The sequence below is a fragment of the Castor canadensis genome, chromosome 6 (assembly GCF_047511655.1).
Source record: "Castor canadensis chromosome 6, mCasCan1.hap1v2, whole genome shotgun sequence".
NCBI classification, from domain to species: Eukaryota; Metazoa; Chordata; class Mammalia; order Rodentia; family Castoridae; genus Castor; species Castor canadensis.
This window is the reverse complement of record NC_133391.1, coordinates 26881503-26898734: the sequence shown is the minus strand read 5'-3', so window position 1 is coordinate 26898734 and position 17232 is coordinate 26881503. Positions and strand designations below refer to the sequence as shown.

Genomic DNA, 17232 nt, shown 5'->3' with positions numbered 1-17232 from the left:
GCCTGATAGCTCTGTGTTATCTGGTTGCCAGGAGTGACAGGAAGCAAGGCACCCAGAACCAGAGATCTAGACAAGCACACCCTCCCCAGTGGATTTTTAAAAAGTGGCTGCTCACCCCACACTTCAGAGACATTCCTGACTCTGTAACAGTATAAATTCATTTTTCTTCTCTGGAGCAGTCCAAGTGGAACACTCTATACTCATTTCTCCTGCCTTTTCTTTTCTCTGCAGTCTGTCTTCTTGCACACGTTCTAACAAGCATTAAGGTCGTGAAGGCCAGGCTGCAAGTGGCCTAGGGCAGGTTCTGCAGCAACCTCAGTAGCTTAAATAATTAGGGTGGCTTCCAACGGAGGATGGTATCTTCACCAAGCACATTCTGTACTCACAATTGCACACCACAGACTTCTCAGCAAAGTAGCCTTGTACTCTTTATCCATTCAGTAAATCTTGCTAAGGATTCACTAGTCAGCAGACACTGTGTTTACAGAGCTGAGAATTCAATGATGAAGAAAACAGCTAAATTTCTGTCCTCTGATTGGTCGAGAGACACAATAGCCATCTTTGCTATTTCCTTGGCTATACCAAGCCTTTTGCTTCCTCAAGGCCTGGCACACCCTGTCTGGAATAATAATCCTCTTCATCCTTGCCTCCCTCTCTCCTCAGTCTCAGCATAAATGGACCCTCCTTGAGAGGCCACTCCCTGACTGACCAAACTGTCCGAGACCCCCTCATTACATAATTTCACGGCAACCTGAAATTTTCTTCCCAAAACTTCACAAAGATCTAGGCCAATATATATTTAACATCTACTTTTCAAAAATAAACACTACCTCACACACCTTCTATTGAAGCAGAACACCCTTTTCTATTTTTCATTTTACACTAAAACCTTTGAAGTCTCGTGTTTCTTTTAGGTGATACTATTTTGCTGTATAATAGGAGGCCTGAATTTCTGTCCTTTATATTGTCTTTATAACTCTTTACACAATGTATTCAAAGATACTCCTTAATGTGCGAATTTCATTCAAGAATCATACCTTTACAACATAATTCTTAGTTCAAACTTTGTTCTTTTCTAAATATTTGACATATTAAAGTTACTATAAATGTCTTTATTTGATGGCTACTTATTTCCAAATCACTATTTTGAAGTCTGTATTCATTTTTAAAAATAAATTTTCTTTATAAACTTATACATGAAATTCTCCAACTTAACAAATGTGAAACTTTGAGCTTCCTTGGCCTTCTATGAGCCCTGTTTCACAAATTGTAAAGTAGTTATAATAGCTCTCAAAGGCATGGGAAATAAAAAGGATGCAAGGCTCCTAGCAAAATACAACATTAAAAAAAAAATCAACTCCTTCCCATGTGGAGGAAAGGTACATGTTTGAAAGGATACCCTGTGGACACTACAGCACTTTCCACTACCTGACCTGATTTCCTCAAAAGGTACAAGTTTCAACTACGCCGTGCCTCATGGGCTACACACGAGGTCAAGGGATGACAAACATATGGAGGACCAGATTATAAATTTTTAGGCTTTGTGGGTCACATGCTCTCTCCTGTCTCTGTTGATATTCTTCATTTTTTCTTTTTTTAATAACCTACTAAAAATGTAAGATAAAAAAAAATCTTGGCTTGTAGAAAGAAAACAGGCCACTGGCTACAGTTTGCTAACCCTCCACTTTAAGTTCATAAATACTCACTTCCACCTTAACTAATTCTACTGGTCCATTTTAATCAACACTCAGCTAAACACTTTTGTTATACTTTGTGAGTTCAACAAACACTAATTAAATACTTGCCCAGATGTATTTAATTACGTAACGAAAAAAAAGATACACCACATTATAAAAGTACGTCATATGCTGCTTACACACAGGGACACATTTGATACACTTAGTGGAGTTTGTCATTGTGGGAACATGACAGAAGGCACTCACACACACACCTGTAGAACCTCCTGCTTCACAGAATAGGCTATACAGTATAGCCTATCACTCCCACGCTACAAACCTGGTAAGCATGTTACTGTATTGAATACTGCAGGCAATCGTAACAAGTGGTATTTTTGTATCCAAACATAGAAAGAGTCACAATAAAAATATGATATGTGTTTTATTCTTAGTAGCACACCTGTGTGGGAGCTTGCAGAGCTGGGGGCTGCTCTGAGTGAGCTGCTGAGTGATGGGGAGGCATGTGAAGGCCTCAGGCATTGCACTTAGGCTGCACTACATTTATAATTTTTTCTTTCTTTAATAATAAGTTAACCTTAGCTTACTGAAACTGTTTTACTTTATAAACTTTAAATTTTTTTTTAACTTTTCGATTCAGTGAAATTTAGCTTAAAACACAAACACACTGTACAGGTATACAAAAATATTCCCTTTCTTTTACACCCATATTAGCTTTTCCTATTTTTAAATGTTTTTGTTTACATTTTGTACACTTTTTTGTCAAAAATTTTTCTTGCAGTGTAAGTTCAGGGTCATGAATCTCACTGTCACATCCACCTCCACATCTGTCCCACTGGAGGGTCTTTGGGCCCAATGACAGACATGGTAACAGTGCTTTCATCTAGAATAACTCCTAAGGACCAGCCCAAGGTTGTTTTATAATTAACTTCTTTTATATGTACAGAAACAAAAGGATTAAATCCTAAAATAATTATAAAAGCTATAGTGTGACAAATCAAACCAGATAACACAGTCATTTATTGCATGGATTATGGACTGCACTTAGTCATGTGTACTGCTTTTCTACATGACTGGCAGTGGGGTTTGCTGACACCAGCACCAGTACCAACAGGCAATGTACCGGGCTATGAACTCACTAGGCAGTAGGAATTTTTCAGCTCCATCAGAATCTAGAACCACTGCTGTGTACGTAGTGGTGACTATTATGTGCATGACCATGTACACAAAGCCTTCTGAAGGCTTCCTCTAGTATCTCCTTGCTCTGCCCTCTGATTTTTCTGAGTCTACTATTAATATGGATTCACACACAGCCAGTTTACACTTGGGACCCCAGACTCCTCCTGCCAGTCCTGCACTGAAAGTGTTGGGGCTGAAAAATGGGGCAAAGATAAAGAGGGATGAACTTGGTTAAGGTACACTGTACGCATGTATGGAATTATCACAATGAAATCCCCTCGGATTATCAACATATGATAATGCAACAACTAGAGAGAGAGACGGAGGGAGGGAGGGACAGAAACTGGTTGGATGAGTCTCTTTGTGAGAACAAGTTAGGCTTAGGATCCATGACACTGTGGTGGCAGAGCGCTGTGTCCACTAGGCAGGAATTGTTGTAAATTCATTTTCTTCCCCCTCTACTTCCAGCACAATCATTTCCTCCTTCCTCGTAGTTTAGCTCACCGACTCATCCTCTGCCCTGTTTTCTCCTCTACTTTTATGTGACAGCAGCAGGAACACTGCGTTAGGTGCCAGCACTAGTCTCAGTTATGGCTCTGCCTCTGAGGACTGTGCAGTCTCAGAAGACCTTTGTTTCTTTTCCTCCACAGGGGGCCAAACAGCCTGTGTGGCCAAAGACTGTTATTAAAAGCAGAGGAAGTTATTAATTTATGATCTATAAAGTACTCTAAGAGACCACTAAGATTCACAGAGCAGAAGTCAGACTTGATTCAAAAACTGGCCTTGTCATTTGTGAGTTATTGATCATGAGCAAGTTAATTTACTTCTCTCAACTTCATTTTCCTCATCCATAAAACAAAGACAGAAACAATGCTGACTTGATAGGGTTTTGTTAGCATTACAAAACATAATCCTTGTCGAGCACTTATCATAGTAGACCAGTGCATAGCACAGGCTTAAAAAAATGTTGAATGTAATTATTATTACTTAAAGCTAAGACATATTTTTGCTGCCAGGTGCCATAGGCCTTGTATGTCTATTATTCAGTCTGTACTCACTTTTAAGATGATCTGTTTATTCCCACCAGTATGCTTATGTCTTTTTTTTTTTTTTTAAATAAAATAAGAGTTAAATGAGTTCTTTGGCTTTTTTCTCTATTGTGCTATGTCCCTCCTTGGAGGGGTATTTAGTATCTTTCACCATCAAGGGATGGGTGGAGAAAACAATCAGTTCACATAATGTATGTTACCAATTAATGCAGTAAATTCTGTTGTAATGTGAAATATACATTCCTAAAAATCCTGAAGCCATGTAAAGCCACTTAATTAAAACCACAGGGTCAAACTCTCTCAGTGAAACACAGTAAGTGGTAAGAATTTAATGAAGACCACAGTACAGTTTCGCTTGTGTTAAATGGTTGAACAAGTTTTTTAAACTATAATAATGTGACACCTGACTTTGAAAACAATTGGAAGACTGTGTCTGGAATTAGGTGTCAAAGGTTGCAGTTTTGTAAGTTACTGGGAAGTGGTAAAGGGTTGGGTTGCCTGCAACTGGAATGGGAGATACAACCTGCAGTGTGGTTGGGTGTGGTCCATGATCTATGGAAGCAAGGTGGGTGGATGTCTACATTGTGTTCCTGTGCATTCTGCACCTATGTTAAGATTTTCCAAGTTCACCAACTTCGCACTTTCACACATAAGTGAAAGTGAAATCTGTATTATGCTTTAGCTGTTCACAGATGTCAATCATGTAGAAACACATTTCCATTTTCAAAACCAGCATTATGGCAGAACTAACTGTATTTATGCCCACACTATGAGCTTCTGAAAAACGTGCTGTGAGTCATACCTGGAGTCACTACCTAGAAAGCCTGTGCCACTCTTCAGCTTCCTACCAGCTGAAGTATTTACCTAGAGTTGTTCTTCCATCAGTACTGAGCTACCAAGCAACATGATCTAAAACACACTTCTTAAATGCAACTTTTCTTTCTCTTTTTTGGCAGTATTGGAGCTTGAACTCAGGGCCTTCACCTTGAGCCACTCTACCAGCCCTATTTTTGTGAAGGGTTTTTCGATATAGGGTCTTGCGGAACTATTTGCCTGGGCTGCCTTTGAACTGCAATCCTCCTGACCTCTGCCTCCTGAGTAGCTAGGATTACAAGCCTATCGGTGGTAATAGGATTTGAACTCAAAGCTTTGCATTCTACCACTTGAGTCACACCCCCATCCTTCCCCAGCCCTTTTTTGGCCTTAGCTTATTTTTTTAATAGGGTCTCTCACTTTTGCCCAAACAACCTTCAACTGTGCCACTACCTCCACCGCCCAAGTAGCTGGGATTACAGATGCATACCACCATACCCAGCTTAACTGCAATTTGATTGTTTCTTTAGCATTCATGCTAGGGATAGCTCTAATTCACAAAACCATGTTACATTTCCCCAAATGTCCACTCCAACAGAGAAGTAAAATGTCTGCAACTCAGTTCACTACCTCACAGCCATTTCATTCTACTTACTTACTTAAGTCACCAAATAGTTTCATTGAGCATCTACTGAACATAAGGCAACATGGCAGAAACAAGACAAAACTACCTCCAACCCATCAGAGTAAGAGACAGTGACTTAAATAATTTAGTCACTCATTTAAGCTCAGCCAATATTATAGGAGTAAAAAATAATATCCCTAAAAATAAAAGCACTATAAAAAATGCAGAAAGTACAAAACATACCTTCAATGTTGGTAGAGAGGACCAAGAAAAATTTAATAGTAGTGGTTAGTAAACTTAAGAATGAGGTAAATTTTGGTTTTGAAGGAAATTTTCTAATTGCAGTATGAGTAAAGAAAGGAGACAGGAAACAGAAGATACAATGCATAAAGAACAACATTTAAGCCACAGATGAAGCTACATGATTACAGATGATAAATTACATACTGAACAATGAATTTTATATCGTGAGAAAATTGTTCACTGACAGCTATTAGCCAGAAGAATGTGGCGTGGATTTAGAACAGGCAAAAGGGAGTCCAAGTGGCTTTCAGGACTCCAGGCTTTGAATAAATTAAGAGACTTCATTCACAAAGTCTTTGGAATGCCAGGCCAGAGCAGCAGGAAAAGACTTTCCCCAACCACAATCCCAGGCTTTGTGTCCACGATGGATATTGGTGGCTCTGGCTAAAGGATACTAACCCATGGCATTTAGCCTTGCAAATTAAATGAAACAGTGAACAAAAGAAAACTTACCTGAATAATGGGAGAAAGGGTTTTTTAGAAGCAGTGAAACAAAGCACAGACTACAACTGTTGTCACCAGACCTTTAAATCTGGTGCTAGGATTAGCAAAGTTAAATACTATTGCTCTGAATTACATCTGATGCAATGTATTTTTAATAATCAAAAAAAGGGACACCGATGTTCACCAAAGCTAAAACCTTCTTCCACCAGTGGTGCTACATGACACAAATCAAGCTTAAGAAACTTAGTCCATTCTATTCAGATCTTACATTATCAAGCAAAACACACAACAGTTCACAAATTGCTTTAGTATTTTAGAAAGTATATTGACAATTAAAATTACCACAAGTTTCTTTGATCAAATTCCCAAATCTAACTAATGCATTCTGTACACAAGACTCTATATAAAAAATCATGGATATTCACCAAAATAAGAGTAATTTTTTCAAATAGCTGAAAGGAGAATTCTTAAGACTACTGTATGTCAAATTGAGTAACTGGAAATATATGCATAAACCTAAACTATAAAATAAAAAAGAATTCTTAAATATTTAGTTCTTTAATTAAACTAGAAATATCCTGTAGTATTAAAAGACTGACTATTGACAATCTACTTTATTTTACCCCCTGTACAAACTTCTTATGCAGTTTAATTAACAACTTATAAAAGTCTAAAATATGACTTCTGTCATCTTAATCAAAGGCAAGACTTTCTCTCTACCTTAATGAATGGCTGACAAATTATGTCACTAAAACAAAAAAAAAAAAAAAAGGAGACTTCTCTATACAATTTATTTTGGAATTAATAGAGAAATTAGACTAACCAGCGCTCTCTCTCTCTCTCTCTCTAGTCATTTCTTCTTACATAGAATTTATTTTAAATAAATTAAAGAACTGTTTCCAAGTTTGACTGCTGAAAAACTGAAGCCTCTTATAAACTACTCCAGGTATAGCATATACAAAGACGTCCTCCTAAAAGTGAGGGCAGCTGGGTCAAAGGACAAAATATTTTACATGTCGTTCTCAGAGAATATACAGTTTACTCCAAATGATACTGATATTTGCCTTAGAATTTGTCCAGTAAAACTGATCAAAACTTTTACAGCCAAGATTAAGACTAAATCAGGCCATGAACACCTCAAGGAACTTCACCTATTTATGTTGTCAAGAATAGCATATGATGTTTGATGTTCATCTGGGTAAAGTCTGTGTGAGCTGATAATGTTTCTTAAGCCACAAAATAGTCTTAAGAAATAACTGATACATTATAGGAAAATAAACACATACAAGGGTGTGTCTCAAAAAAGAACCAATAAGCCATAACCGGGACACTTAAACAAAAGAACACTCTACACTTCAAGCTCCAAGCCAGTGACTTGGACAGTTATTTGCTTTGGTTTTCTGTCTAGTATATTCAGATACATGGTAATCAGCTTATGACTGTTTTTAAAGAGCATCAATCTTGGCCTTGCATGTAATGAGTACTTACAGAACAATAAGAAAGCTTCCTTCTGCTTAAGAATAGTGTACAAATAAACTAAGAGCCACAAAAATGTGATATACAGAGACCTCTGCATATTAATAATCAGATGGGCTATCACTAAGCTCAAACTCAATACTTAAGATCATAATTACAAAGCTGGATTTTTGAAACAGTTTTTCCTTAAAAACTTCCATTAAGTGACTATTTACACATTTACAAGTTCCATTAATATACATGGACTTTAAAAATAACAAAAACATGTATTCAACTATATTTTAGACCCCAAGAAAAATGTTTATATAGAGATTTGGCAGTGTTAAATCTGTAGACACAAAGCCAATTACCTAAAAAGGTTAAATTTGGTTAATAAGCAAATTTTCATAGTATAAACAACACTGCATAAACCTTTCAAAATAGTTAATATTTATAGGATAAATCACAGTGTTTCACACATAAGATTAATTTTAAAGTAATTTTAAGAAAACTTGATATATTATGCCTGTACATTCCCAACTGTTAACAGTCAACACCTCTTCACAGGAAGATCAGTGGATAGATCCGTCTCTCAAATGCCATGACTCAAGGGAGGAAATCCTTTAAATCTCTATCTCTGGAGTGAGAAGGAAGGGCACTGAAGCACACCAATTTCACCAAGTTCAGAATCCACTTGGAATATCAAAAGGGAATTTTGAAAATTGCCAAAGGGACTAAAAATATTGCTACATGTTTCAAAGTCTACAAACACCTTCTCTAATAATTATGCCTTTGAGAGCCCTCCTTAGCAAAGAAAATATTCACAAACTCAAATTTACCTGCCCACACAATCCAGGCACAACTCCTCCAGGCGATCCTCAAGGCAAAAGTGAGAGGGCATTCCTCTGAGCTCACTTATGTGCCAAGTGACCTTTGGCACATCCCCAGAGAGGGTGGGACTCTAAGCTGCAGTTTCGGTATTGTACTATCCTGAACAAAGTTTCTCCCTTGGTTTCTCTAGGGCGTTAACTAAGACTTCCTCTCTTTTTAAGTATGTAAACATAACTACTGCTAAGAGCTTCCAACTCTTGCCTAAGGTGGTTTGAAATAAAAAAAAATAATTAATGGTATAAATAACAATGGTAGCATTGATTGAGAACTTACTATGTGCTTCATACTAATACCACACAGATCATTACTATGATTACTGCCTCATTAGAGAGGAAGAATCTGAGAAATAGTGTTAATAAGTAACAGGGGAACTGCAAATGCAGCAACACGGTGGTCAAAGGAGCTAACGAAGAAGACTCTGCACTGTGAACATTTGAAAAGATGAAAATAAGTCTAAGAATTTTTTTTTAAAAAAGCAATGGCCTCTGGAGATGAGCTTATAAATTACAAAATATGTGAAAAACTGATTTAGTGTGATTGAGCATTGGCAGATACACCAAACAGAAAATTCAATACTCATCTAATTTAACATTGACTTTTTTAAAAAAACATACTGAAATCATTAAAGATACAGAGGAAGAAAAAGAATAGCAAGAATAGAAAACAGTTATGTACAAAGAATAGAAAACTAAGCCTGGCTCAGGTGGCTCACATCTGTAATACTAGCTACTTGGGGGGCTGTGATGGTAAAGATCACAGTTTGAGACCACCTCAGGCAGAGAGTCTGCAAGACCCCACATCAACCCTTAGCTGGACACAATGGCACACGCCTGTCATTCCAGGCTATGTGGGAGGCTGAGTTTGGTTCCAGGCCAGCTCAGGCAAAAATGTTCATGAGCCCCCATCTCATCAGAAAAAAGCGGGGAATGGTGGTGCACACCTGTCATTCCGAACAGCAACGGTGGAAGCATAAATAGTAGGATTTTGATCCAGTCCAATCTGGGCAAAAAACAAGATCTTATCTCCAAAATAACCAGAAGAAAAAGAATTGGAGTCATGGCTCAGGCAGTAGAGCACATGCCTTGCCTTGCAAACAAGCACAATTTGTAGTGCAGTTCCAAAAAAAAGAAGAAAGAAGGAGGAGGAGGAGGAAAGAAGGAAAGAAAGAAAGAAACTGGAAAATTAGCTAGCTTTTACAAAAACTAATAGAATGTATTTGCATAAAGGTATGCTCACTTCTCTGCATAGAGCACCTAGTTTCCATCAGGTTTCTATAACTTAAAACAGGGAATAGCATCACTGTAGATGGAATTTTTTAAACTTTTTACCAAAGTAATAATCAATGTCACAGTTCAATTGTCTAGCAGAACCTACTGCGCTCCAACTCGGCTATTCTGTCACCTCTCAAGCTCCTGACCATCTTTTCTTCTCCTCATCTCTGGGAAGTTGTGACCCAGCCCCAGAGCCATTCATTACCACCTCCAGCAGCCTTGCAAAAAAGATGGGGTGGAAACTCATGAGCCACACTGATCCCCGTAGGACCAAGAGATGTGTACTGCTGCCAGTAGACAGCACTCAGAACAGCCTTGGCTGAAGATTGTCCTCACCCTTCTTCCTCTTCCTACTGATGATTTGTCAACTACCTAAAAGGCAGGTTGGCAGTGGAATATGAAGACCTAGGCTCCCCTTCTCAGCTGGGGAAAGTGGTGAAGAACCATCCCAGCTGTGGAGCTCCGCATGGGGTAAGGTCTTACTGGAGACTGCAAGGCAGCCTTACTGTCCCATCTGTGCAATACTAGCTCCTTCCTTTCCACAAGGATTGATGCCAAGAGTACTCTCTGATAAACTTCCCACACATTAATTATCCATTTCAAAGCTGGCCTCCTGAGGAACCATATCTGCAACAGAAGTGCATCAGGAAAAAAATAGCAGGGCACAGATACTCAAGGGAAAGGGAAGAGAAGAATGTTAATAGAAGTCAATGAGGAGAACAGCAGAAAGCACTAATATAATCTCTTTGGTGAGGAGATCAATGTTAAAAGTACAAGGGAAGGCCTTCAAAATGAATAATGTAATCCAAATGACCAACAGAATCATAAAATTTCAAGCCAACATTCCAAGGTATCCTGCACTTGAGATCAGACAGGGACCTGAGAGGGTATCCCAATTCCAACCACTGCCATTTTTAATATAATGTCTCATAGGGTCATGGGGGGTTGTTGGATATCAAAATGTGTTCTTGCCTGGAAATAGTTTCCTAATAATGAGTCAGTAAGTACAGTTAACATACTGTACTGAAAGTGACACAATATTCTCTTTCTCTCTCTTTCTCCCTCCTTCCCTCCCTCCCTCCCGCTCCCTCTCTGTTTCTCTCTGTCTCTCTCTCGCTCTCTCTTTCTCTGCTTCTGAATTATTAGTAAAGATGGAAATGAAGCTTTATGAAAGACTAATCTGATTCAGGCTGTTATAGGACTAATCATTGTGCAGAATACCAATTAAAAGACTGACTGCATTTACTGAAACCATGTACACTGATACATATGTACACCCAATGACATGGAGCAAATCTAGTGCATGGGTGTTTGTTGATTCTAAGATAAGCAGTTACTAGAAGTAGCCACATGAAATAGCCATGTATATAACACACACACACACACACACACGGAATGCAAAAGACTTGGTTACTTTTTTCTTTCTTTTGGAGGAGTTTGGAAACTGAATACACACATCTCTACTGGTAAATTTGCCCATCATTCCATACTTTGTAATCACACAGACACGATAAGATAGGTCATAGCAGAACCTGCCAACTGAGATCATCAGATCCCAAATGACATGAAGTCACTTACATAAGTGTTAGGACAGCCAAGCAGAATGGATTGACACTGTCACAATGCATTCATCTTGGAAGTACAGCAGAACCTCACTCTCAGCTCCTGGATAGCTAAGCCCCACTTCATTCTGTCATGTCTTCCTCTCCTAAGATTCACGGCTTTGTCTTCACAAAATCAACCTTTTTTCTCCTTCTAACTTTAAAATCTTTGTTGATGGGAGTACGAAACTAATGTACTAATAATAAGAGAGCATCTGGAAACAGGTTTCTAGGGAACAGTCTTGCTACATATTGTCAAATTTCAATTACATAAAGCTTTCTAAATCCATATGGGTAGGATGGCCAATCAAATGCTTTTATAATTTATCTAGAGAAAGGATAGGAGAAGTGATAAAATTTATATTTGGGAATAATCACATCCAACTGCTAATATACTACAAACATGCAGAAGAGCAAATATGGATGGTGTGGAAATAAGAAAAAGAATAAATTTGTTCACATAAAAAGATTAAATGAGTCACTGTGGGTTTGGAGTTACTCTTTGTTCATAGAACCATGGACTAAAAATGAAAAACACATATGTGTATACACATATAAATACATATATGCACTTCTTATGGTAAATATAAACAGCAAGACCAACACAATATATTCTCCATATAAGTTATTTGGAAGAACACAATTATAATTAAAATCTTCAAATCCACAAATGGTAAGAGTCTCTTTTAAGTAAGGGAAATGCTGATTTGAAAAGATAAAATGCAAATTTATATTACAAGGCATATAATGGCAATTTTCCTTTAAATTGGCCAAGATAAGGAATACACTCAGCGAAATACCATATAAACTTATTTAATTAAGCATTTTAAATGCCATCTTCAACCTGGGAATCACTGTCTAGCTCTAATAAAACAAGATCTTATTTGACAACTTTGATCAAAAATCCAACATTTTTTTTTCTGAACTAGTGAAAATAAAAAGAGGAATTTCTCATCCCCACTCATGTCCTATCCCCCCAAAACAGTGGTATAGCAAAAAGACCTCAACACCTGAAAACCAAAAGCTCCTGTTGAAGTACCAAGTCTGCCACTTAACAGCTCTGTAGCCTTCAGTAATTCAGGTGACCTCACCAGCCTTCATTTCCTCATAGGTAAAATGAGACTGGGCTCATTCAATATTCTAGAAGTCTTCCTAATTCAAATTTAAAAGGAGTAAATCTATGTAATTAGATTTTGGTAAAACACAGTAACTAGCAGTTTTACTCTTTAACATAAAATGGCAAATTTTCAGAAAAATGAAATAACCAAGTAATCAGAAATGAATGAGGAAAAATTATTACTTGTTATGAGGACATCTGTATATTTACCTCACAGATGATCAAATAATACTTTTTATCGATCCTTCCATTTCTGCCAAAAATTTCCATTTAAATAGGCTCTTGTGAAATATAACACATACAAAGAATTTTGGAAAGGCAAAGAAAATGAAGGCTTCTGGCATGTACTACCAATATTTCCCATTGTTACTATCTCACTTAAACTGTCCTCATGTCACCTGACACAGGGAGTAGCGGCATTCCAAGTAATTGTCTTGGTGAATAGCCAACAAAGGAATTGACAGAATGTTCCTTATAATGTAATTCTTTTAAACTTACAATGTCTTCCTCCAAACCTGTCCCTCCCATAAAGTTTCAACTCTTAAAAAAGAAAAAAAGAAAAAGGATGTGACTACTTTAGACGAATACTCTGGAGTTCTTAAGTGCCATTTGGCAAGCAAAAAGCTCTTCATACAGAAGTGTTGGTCCTTTTTCAACTTTGTGAGAGTCAGGAAATTATCACATTGGCTAGCTAATGAGGCTTAACCTTAACCTTAGAACTAGGAAGGAAGGGAAGAGGAAGAAAGGGAAGGGCCAATCAGCAAATGCAAAAAAGAAATCCTGCATATGATAATAACAAATCATCCTAGTAAAAAACCAAGAGACATGCCCAGGTTTAACTAAAAAATATAGACCTACTGAAGTACTGCATATCAGTATTAGATTACCAAAATAATACAAAGCAGTTAGTCTTGAAAATTAAATCAGGAAGCATTACAATAAACACAATGAAATGCCTATTTTCAGAGTAGCAGTTCAGAAAAAGCTGTGACAATAGTTGCAAAGATGATATAACTTGTGTCATCCTTTGAAAATAAAACCTACAATTAAATCTGCACATCAAATGATCCTTGAAACTTGTCTGCTACCAGTAAGTAGGGACAACAAAGGAACCTTAAATCAAACAAGACAGGCCAGTGGCTCACAGAACCATAGTCACATAGAAGAGACATTATAGGGACACTTCAAACATGACCTGAAGCTGATTGTCACAATGAGACACTGATATTAGATTGCCAGAAAACACACTAGTTTTTAAAGTGGTTTAACTTCTCTGATTATCACTGGAGTAGAAATTTCCTAGGCAGAACTCAGTAATGTTCTTTGGCTGACTGGTTGGGCAAAATATTACAGATCACTTTCAAGTTTATTTTCAGTTGGTTCCCCAACCCAAATCCTAATCTCTGTTAGCGTGAAGATTGAAGACATTATAGTGATAATTCTAACACTAGTACCTAATCCTTTTGTATTCTCTACATAGGGCTATTGAAAATAGATTTAATAAGCCTATATCAAAAGTTGGCACAATATTGTCAAAAGAGCCATGGGTTGAAATTTAAAACTTAATTTTCCCCCTGTCTTTATAATTCAAAGTTACAGGACCTTAAATAAGTCACTGATACAGGCACTGGAATGCAGTTGTACAGTACTCAAGTTCATGTGCAAAAGAAGGTTCAAATCCCAATTCTATTACTTTATAAACTGTATATAACTTGGGCCACATTACTTCATTAAGTCAGTCTGCTCACATCTGAAATGAAAATACCATCTTTTTCACAGAGACTGAAAGAAATCATGTGATCTGCAAAACGTAAGACTTGATTAACTGTATGGAAAAAATGGCAGATTAAGAACATCACAACTTCTCTGAGTTTTCTCCTCTAAATAATTCATTTTCTCTTTGCTGGGTGGGGCTTGGGATCAAGTCAGGTAACATAAACTGTAACTCTTCCTTACTCCAGAGTGACAGTAAACATATTGATCATAGTGATATAACCAGAGTTTACTAAACAAGTTGTTCCCTGGCAGACAGACTCTGGCTATTGTGACTTCCAGTCGTACTCCTAATGCTCATGAAAGTGGTTGTTCCTTAAAAGGAAATATGATCACATCATTTACCTGAGACCCCTTCAGTGTTGTGTAAACTGAAGTTGTGCAGTTGTGGCAACTGTGGATTGACAGTATGGCTCAGTGGTAGAGCATTTGCCTAGCATGCACAAGAACCTGGGTTCCATCCCAGCATAGCAAAAACAAACTCTTACTGCCACCTGAAAAGTCTTTCGGGATTTGCTCCTTGCCTCACTTTCCAGCTCTGTCTCTTTCCACTTCATCCTCACTCACATTGCCCAGCTTGGCCTCCCTGGGCATGTTATTCCCTTTGCCTGAGAACTCTCTCCATCGCTTTGCATTTCTCCTCTTCTAAGCCATAACTTATCACTTGCTCACACAGCATAGCCAGGCATTTAAAGTACAAGGTGACCCCCCCCCAATTAACATCCACCCTCTGCATTATTCTCTATATGAAAACTTCTTGATTTCCTTTCTACTGTTTGGTGTAATTGGTGATTTAAATAATCATAACCCATTTTTGGCCTGTCTTTTCCATTAGAATATATACTTTTCAGCTATAATCCCAGTACTTGGGAGGCTGAGGCAAAAGGATCACAAGTTCCAGGCTAGCCTAGGCTAAACAGTGAGACCCTGGGAAGGAAGGAAGGGAGGGAGGGAGGGAAATTATTCTTTATCATGAAAATCTACAACTATCATCACTGTACTAAAATCTTTATGGACATTCCTGAATGTTTTATTGAAGAAAAATTTTAAAGAAGATGACATGCAAAAGATATGCTCATCCTTATAATCATTGCTACATGGTCAAAATTTCTCTACAGAGACAATTATATACAGTTGCTTTCTGTCTTAGTCCACTCAGACTGCTATCACAAAAAATGCCTTATACTGGGTAATTTATAAACAACTGATATTTATTTTTCACAGTTATGGAGGTACCAGCAACTTTGGTTCCTGGCAGAGTTCTCAGCTTCAAAGATGGAGACTGAGCTTAACATCCATGACAGATGGGTGAATAGCACCATCTGTTTACACACTAATTTTTACTGCAAACACAGAATAGAAACTTAAGATTACCTATTCTAAAACTTTGCTTCTGTGAGGGTGATTATTGTCTTTTTCTTATTTATTGACTTTGAGTATTCTAATCTTGGTCAACTTAACATAAAAGTTCTATGACTTCTTAATATAAAATCAAAACATCATCAATGAATCTGCCAGTCATTCTTAAAGCTGATAAACTTTTAGAATCTATTATCAATATTCATTCTTCATCTCATATAAAGGATAAATTATATATTTAATATCATGGCATGTTTCAAAATCAATCAGAGTCTCCTCTAATTGACATTAATATTAGGTAAATATAAGACTTAGAATTAAAAATCAGGTCCAGAAAGAACAAGTTAGCTTCTCTGAATATGAATAATTTCCATATTTTATAAGTAATAATATAGAAATTAATTCAAATCAGCTATAATTCTATTTTAAAATTAGGTTGCTGGCTGCTATAGGGTAGTAAGTACTTATTTAAAAGTGAGACTGCATGGATTTAAGTAGATTTTTACATGATCTTTTAAAAATACATACATATGCATAACTCCTACACAAATCCTCTTGGCAATGCTCCGTTTTATAAGGAGATGTGTTTACAGACATCTCAGTCTCTGCAAGTACCAATATTGCTTTACTTTTAAAAACCTGTCAATCTTGAAAGTTCTTTTCTCGAAAATCTTAAAATAGCACACAATGCATGAAAAAAATGATTCTTTAGCTCACTTTCTGTCATTTTGACTCATTTGACAATTAAATAAAATTCAACATCCACAGGCGATCATTCACTCCTGTTATTCTGTTAGAAAACATGAAAAGACATCCACTTTGCTTACTTTGAGGCAAATGTTATTCTGCATTTCATTAGGATACCACCAGTCTATGAATTTTTCATGCCAACAAATTAGGATAAGCCAGCAGATCTAATACTCATCTAAACCAATTTCTACTCACTCATGTAGCCTGTCAGGAGTTTCAGATAAACACACTTTATTTCATACCACTAACTTTGCATTATCTGAAATCACTCTCAGGGATGTCAAGAAAAACTGTGTATGTGTTTGCACACATTTTGTAGTTTATACAGCACTTTCACTTACATTATTCTTAACTCTCCCACTTTTGTTTTCTTCTCAAGTATTATAAAATATGGCCACCATGTAAAAGCTCTTAGTCATACGGTGATTCACACACCATGCAGTACCAACCTTGGACCTCAGACCTATATGGATCTCATGACAATGGCTTTGATTCGGCACGATCAGAGAGGTGGATGAGGGGGGAAATGTGAATAAAGGAAAAACATAAATTTTTTAAACTCACAAGCTCTGTCAATAAACAAATAAGTATTATGTATTTATTACATGGGTCAAGCATTTGTTGAAATTTGTATATTATCAGTAGGTTAAGTGCTTTATAAACAAGACACAGAATTTGCCCTTTAGGTTAATCTGTACTACAAATACAGATGTGGGTGCGTACATTAAAAGTGTAGAAGAAGCACACATCTATGTTGAGCAGCATAAACAGTGAACAAAGCATAAACCTAATAAACCTAATAAAATTGTACTAAAGATATATAAAACATCAGAAGATTTTTAACATGATCACTAGTTAGCAGTCATAAAAAGTGAATAAACAAACAAGATTTTGAGAAGTAAAATGTT

At 37.0% G+C, this 17232-nt stretch overlaps 1 protein-coding gene across 7 annotated transcripts in view; it reads right to left on the bottom strand.

The window, feature by feature from the left end:
• Eps8 (EGFR pathway substrate 8, signaling adaptor) overlaps nucleotides 1-17232 on the bottom strand; it is a 151833-nt gene that overhangs the window by 82192 nt on the left and 52409 nt on the right. Inside the window, exon 1 of one of the 7 annotated variants that reach the window (XM_074075992.1) lies at nucleotides 8402-8558. The exons of 5 other annotated variants lie outside the window; for them this stretch is intronic. In XM_074075992.1, coding sequence (XP_073932093.1) covers nucleotides 8402-8463 — 62 coding nt within the window. In that variant the 5' untranslated portion in view covers nucleotides 8464-8558. Of the gene's footprint in view, nucleotides 1-8401; nucleotides 8559-17232 lie in introns of those variants that run through there. One more of the 7 variants, XM_020180388.2, reaches the window with a different exon arrangement.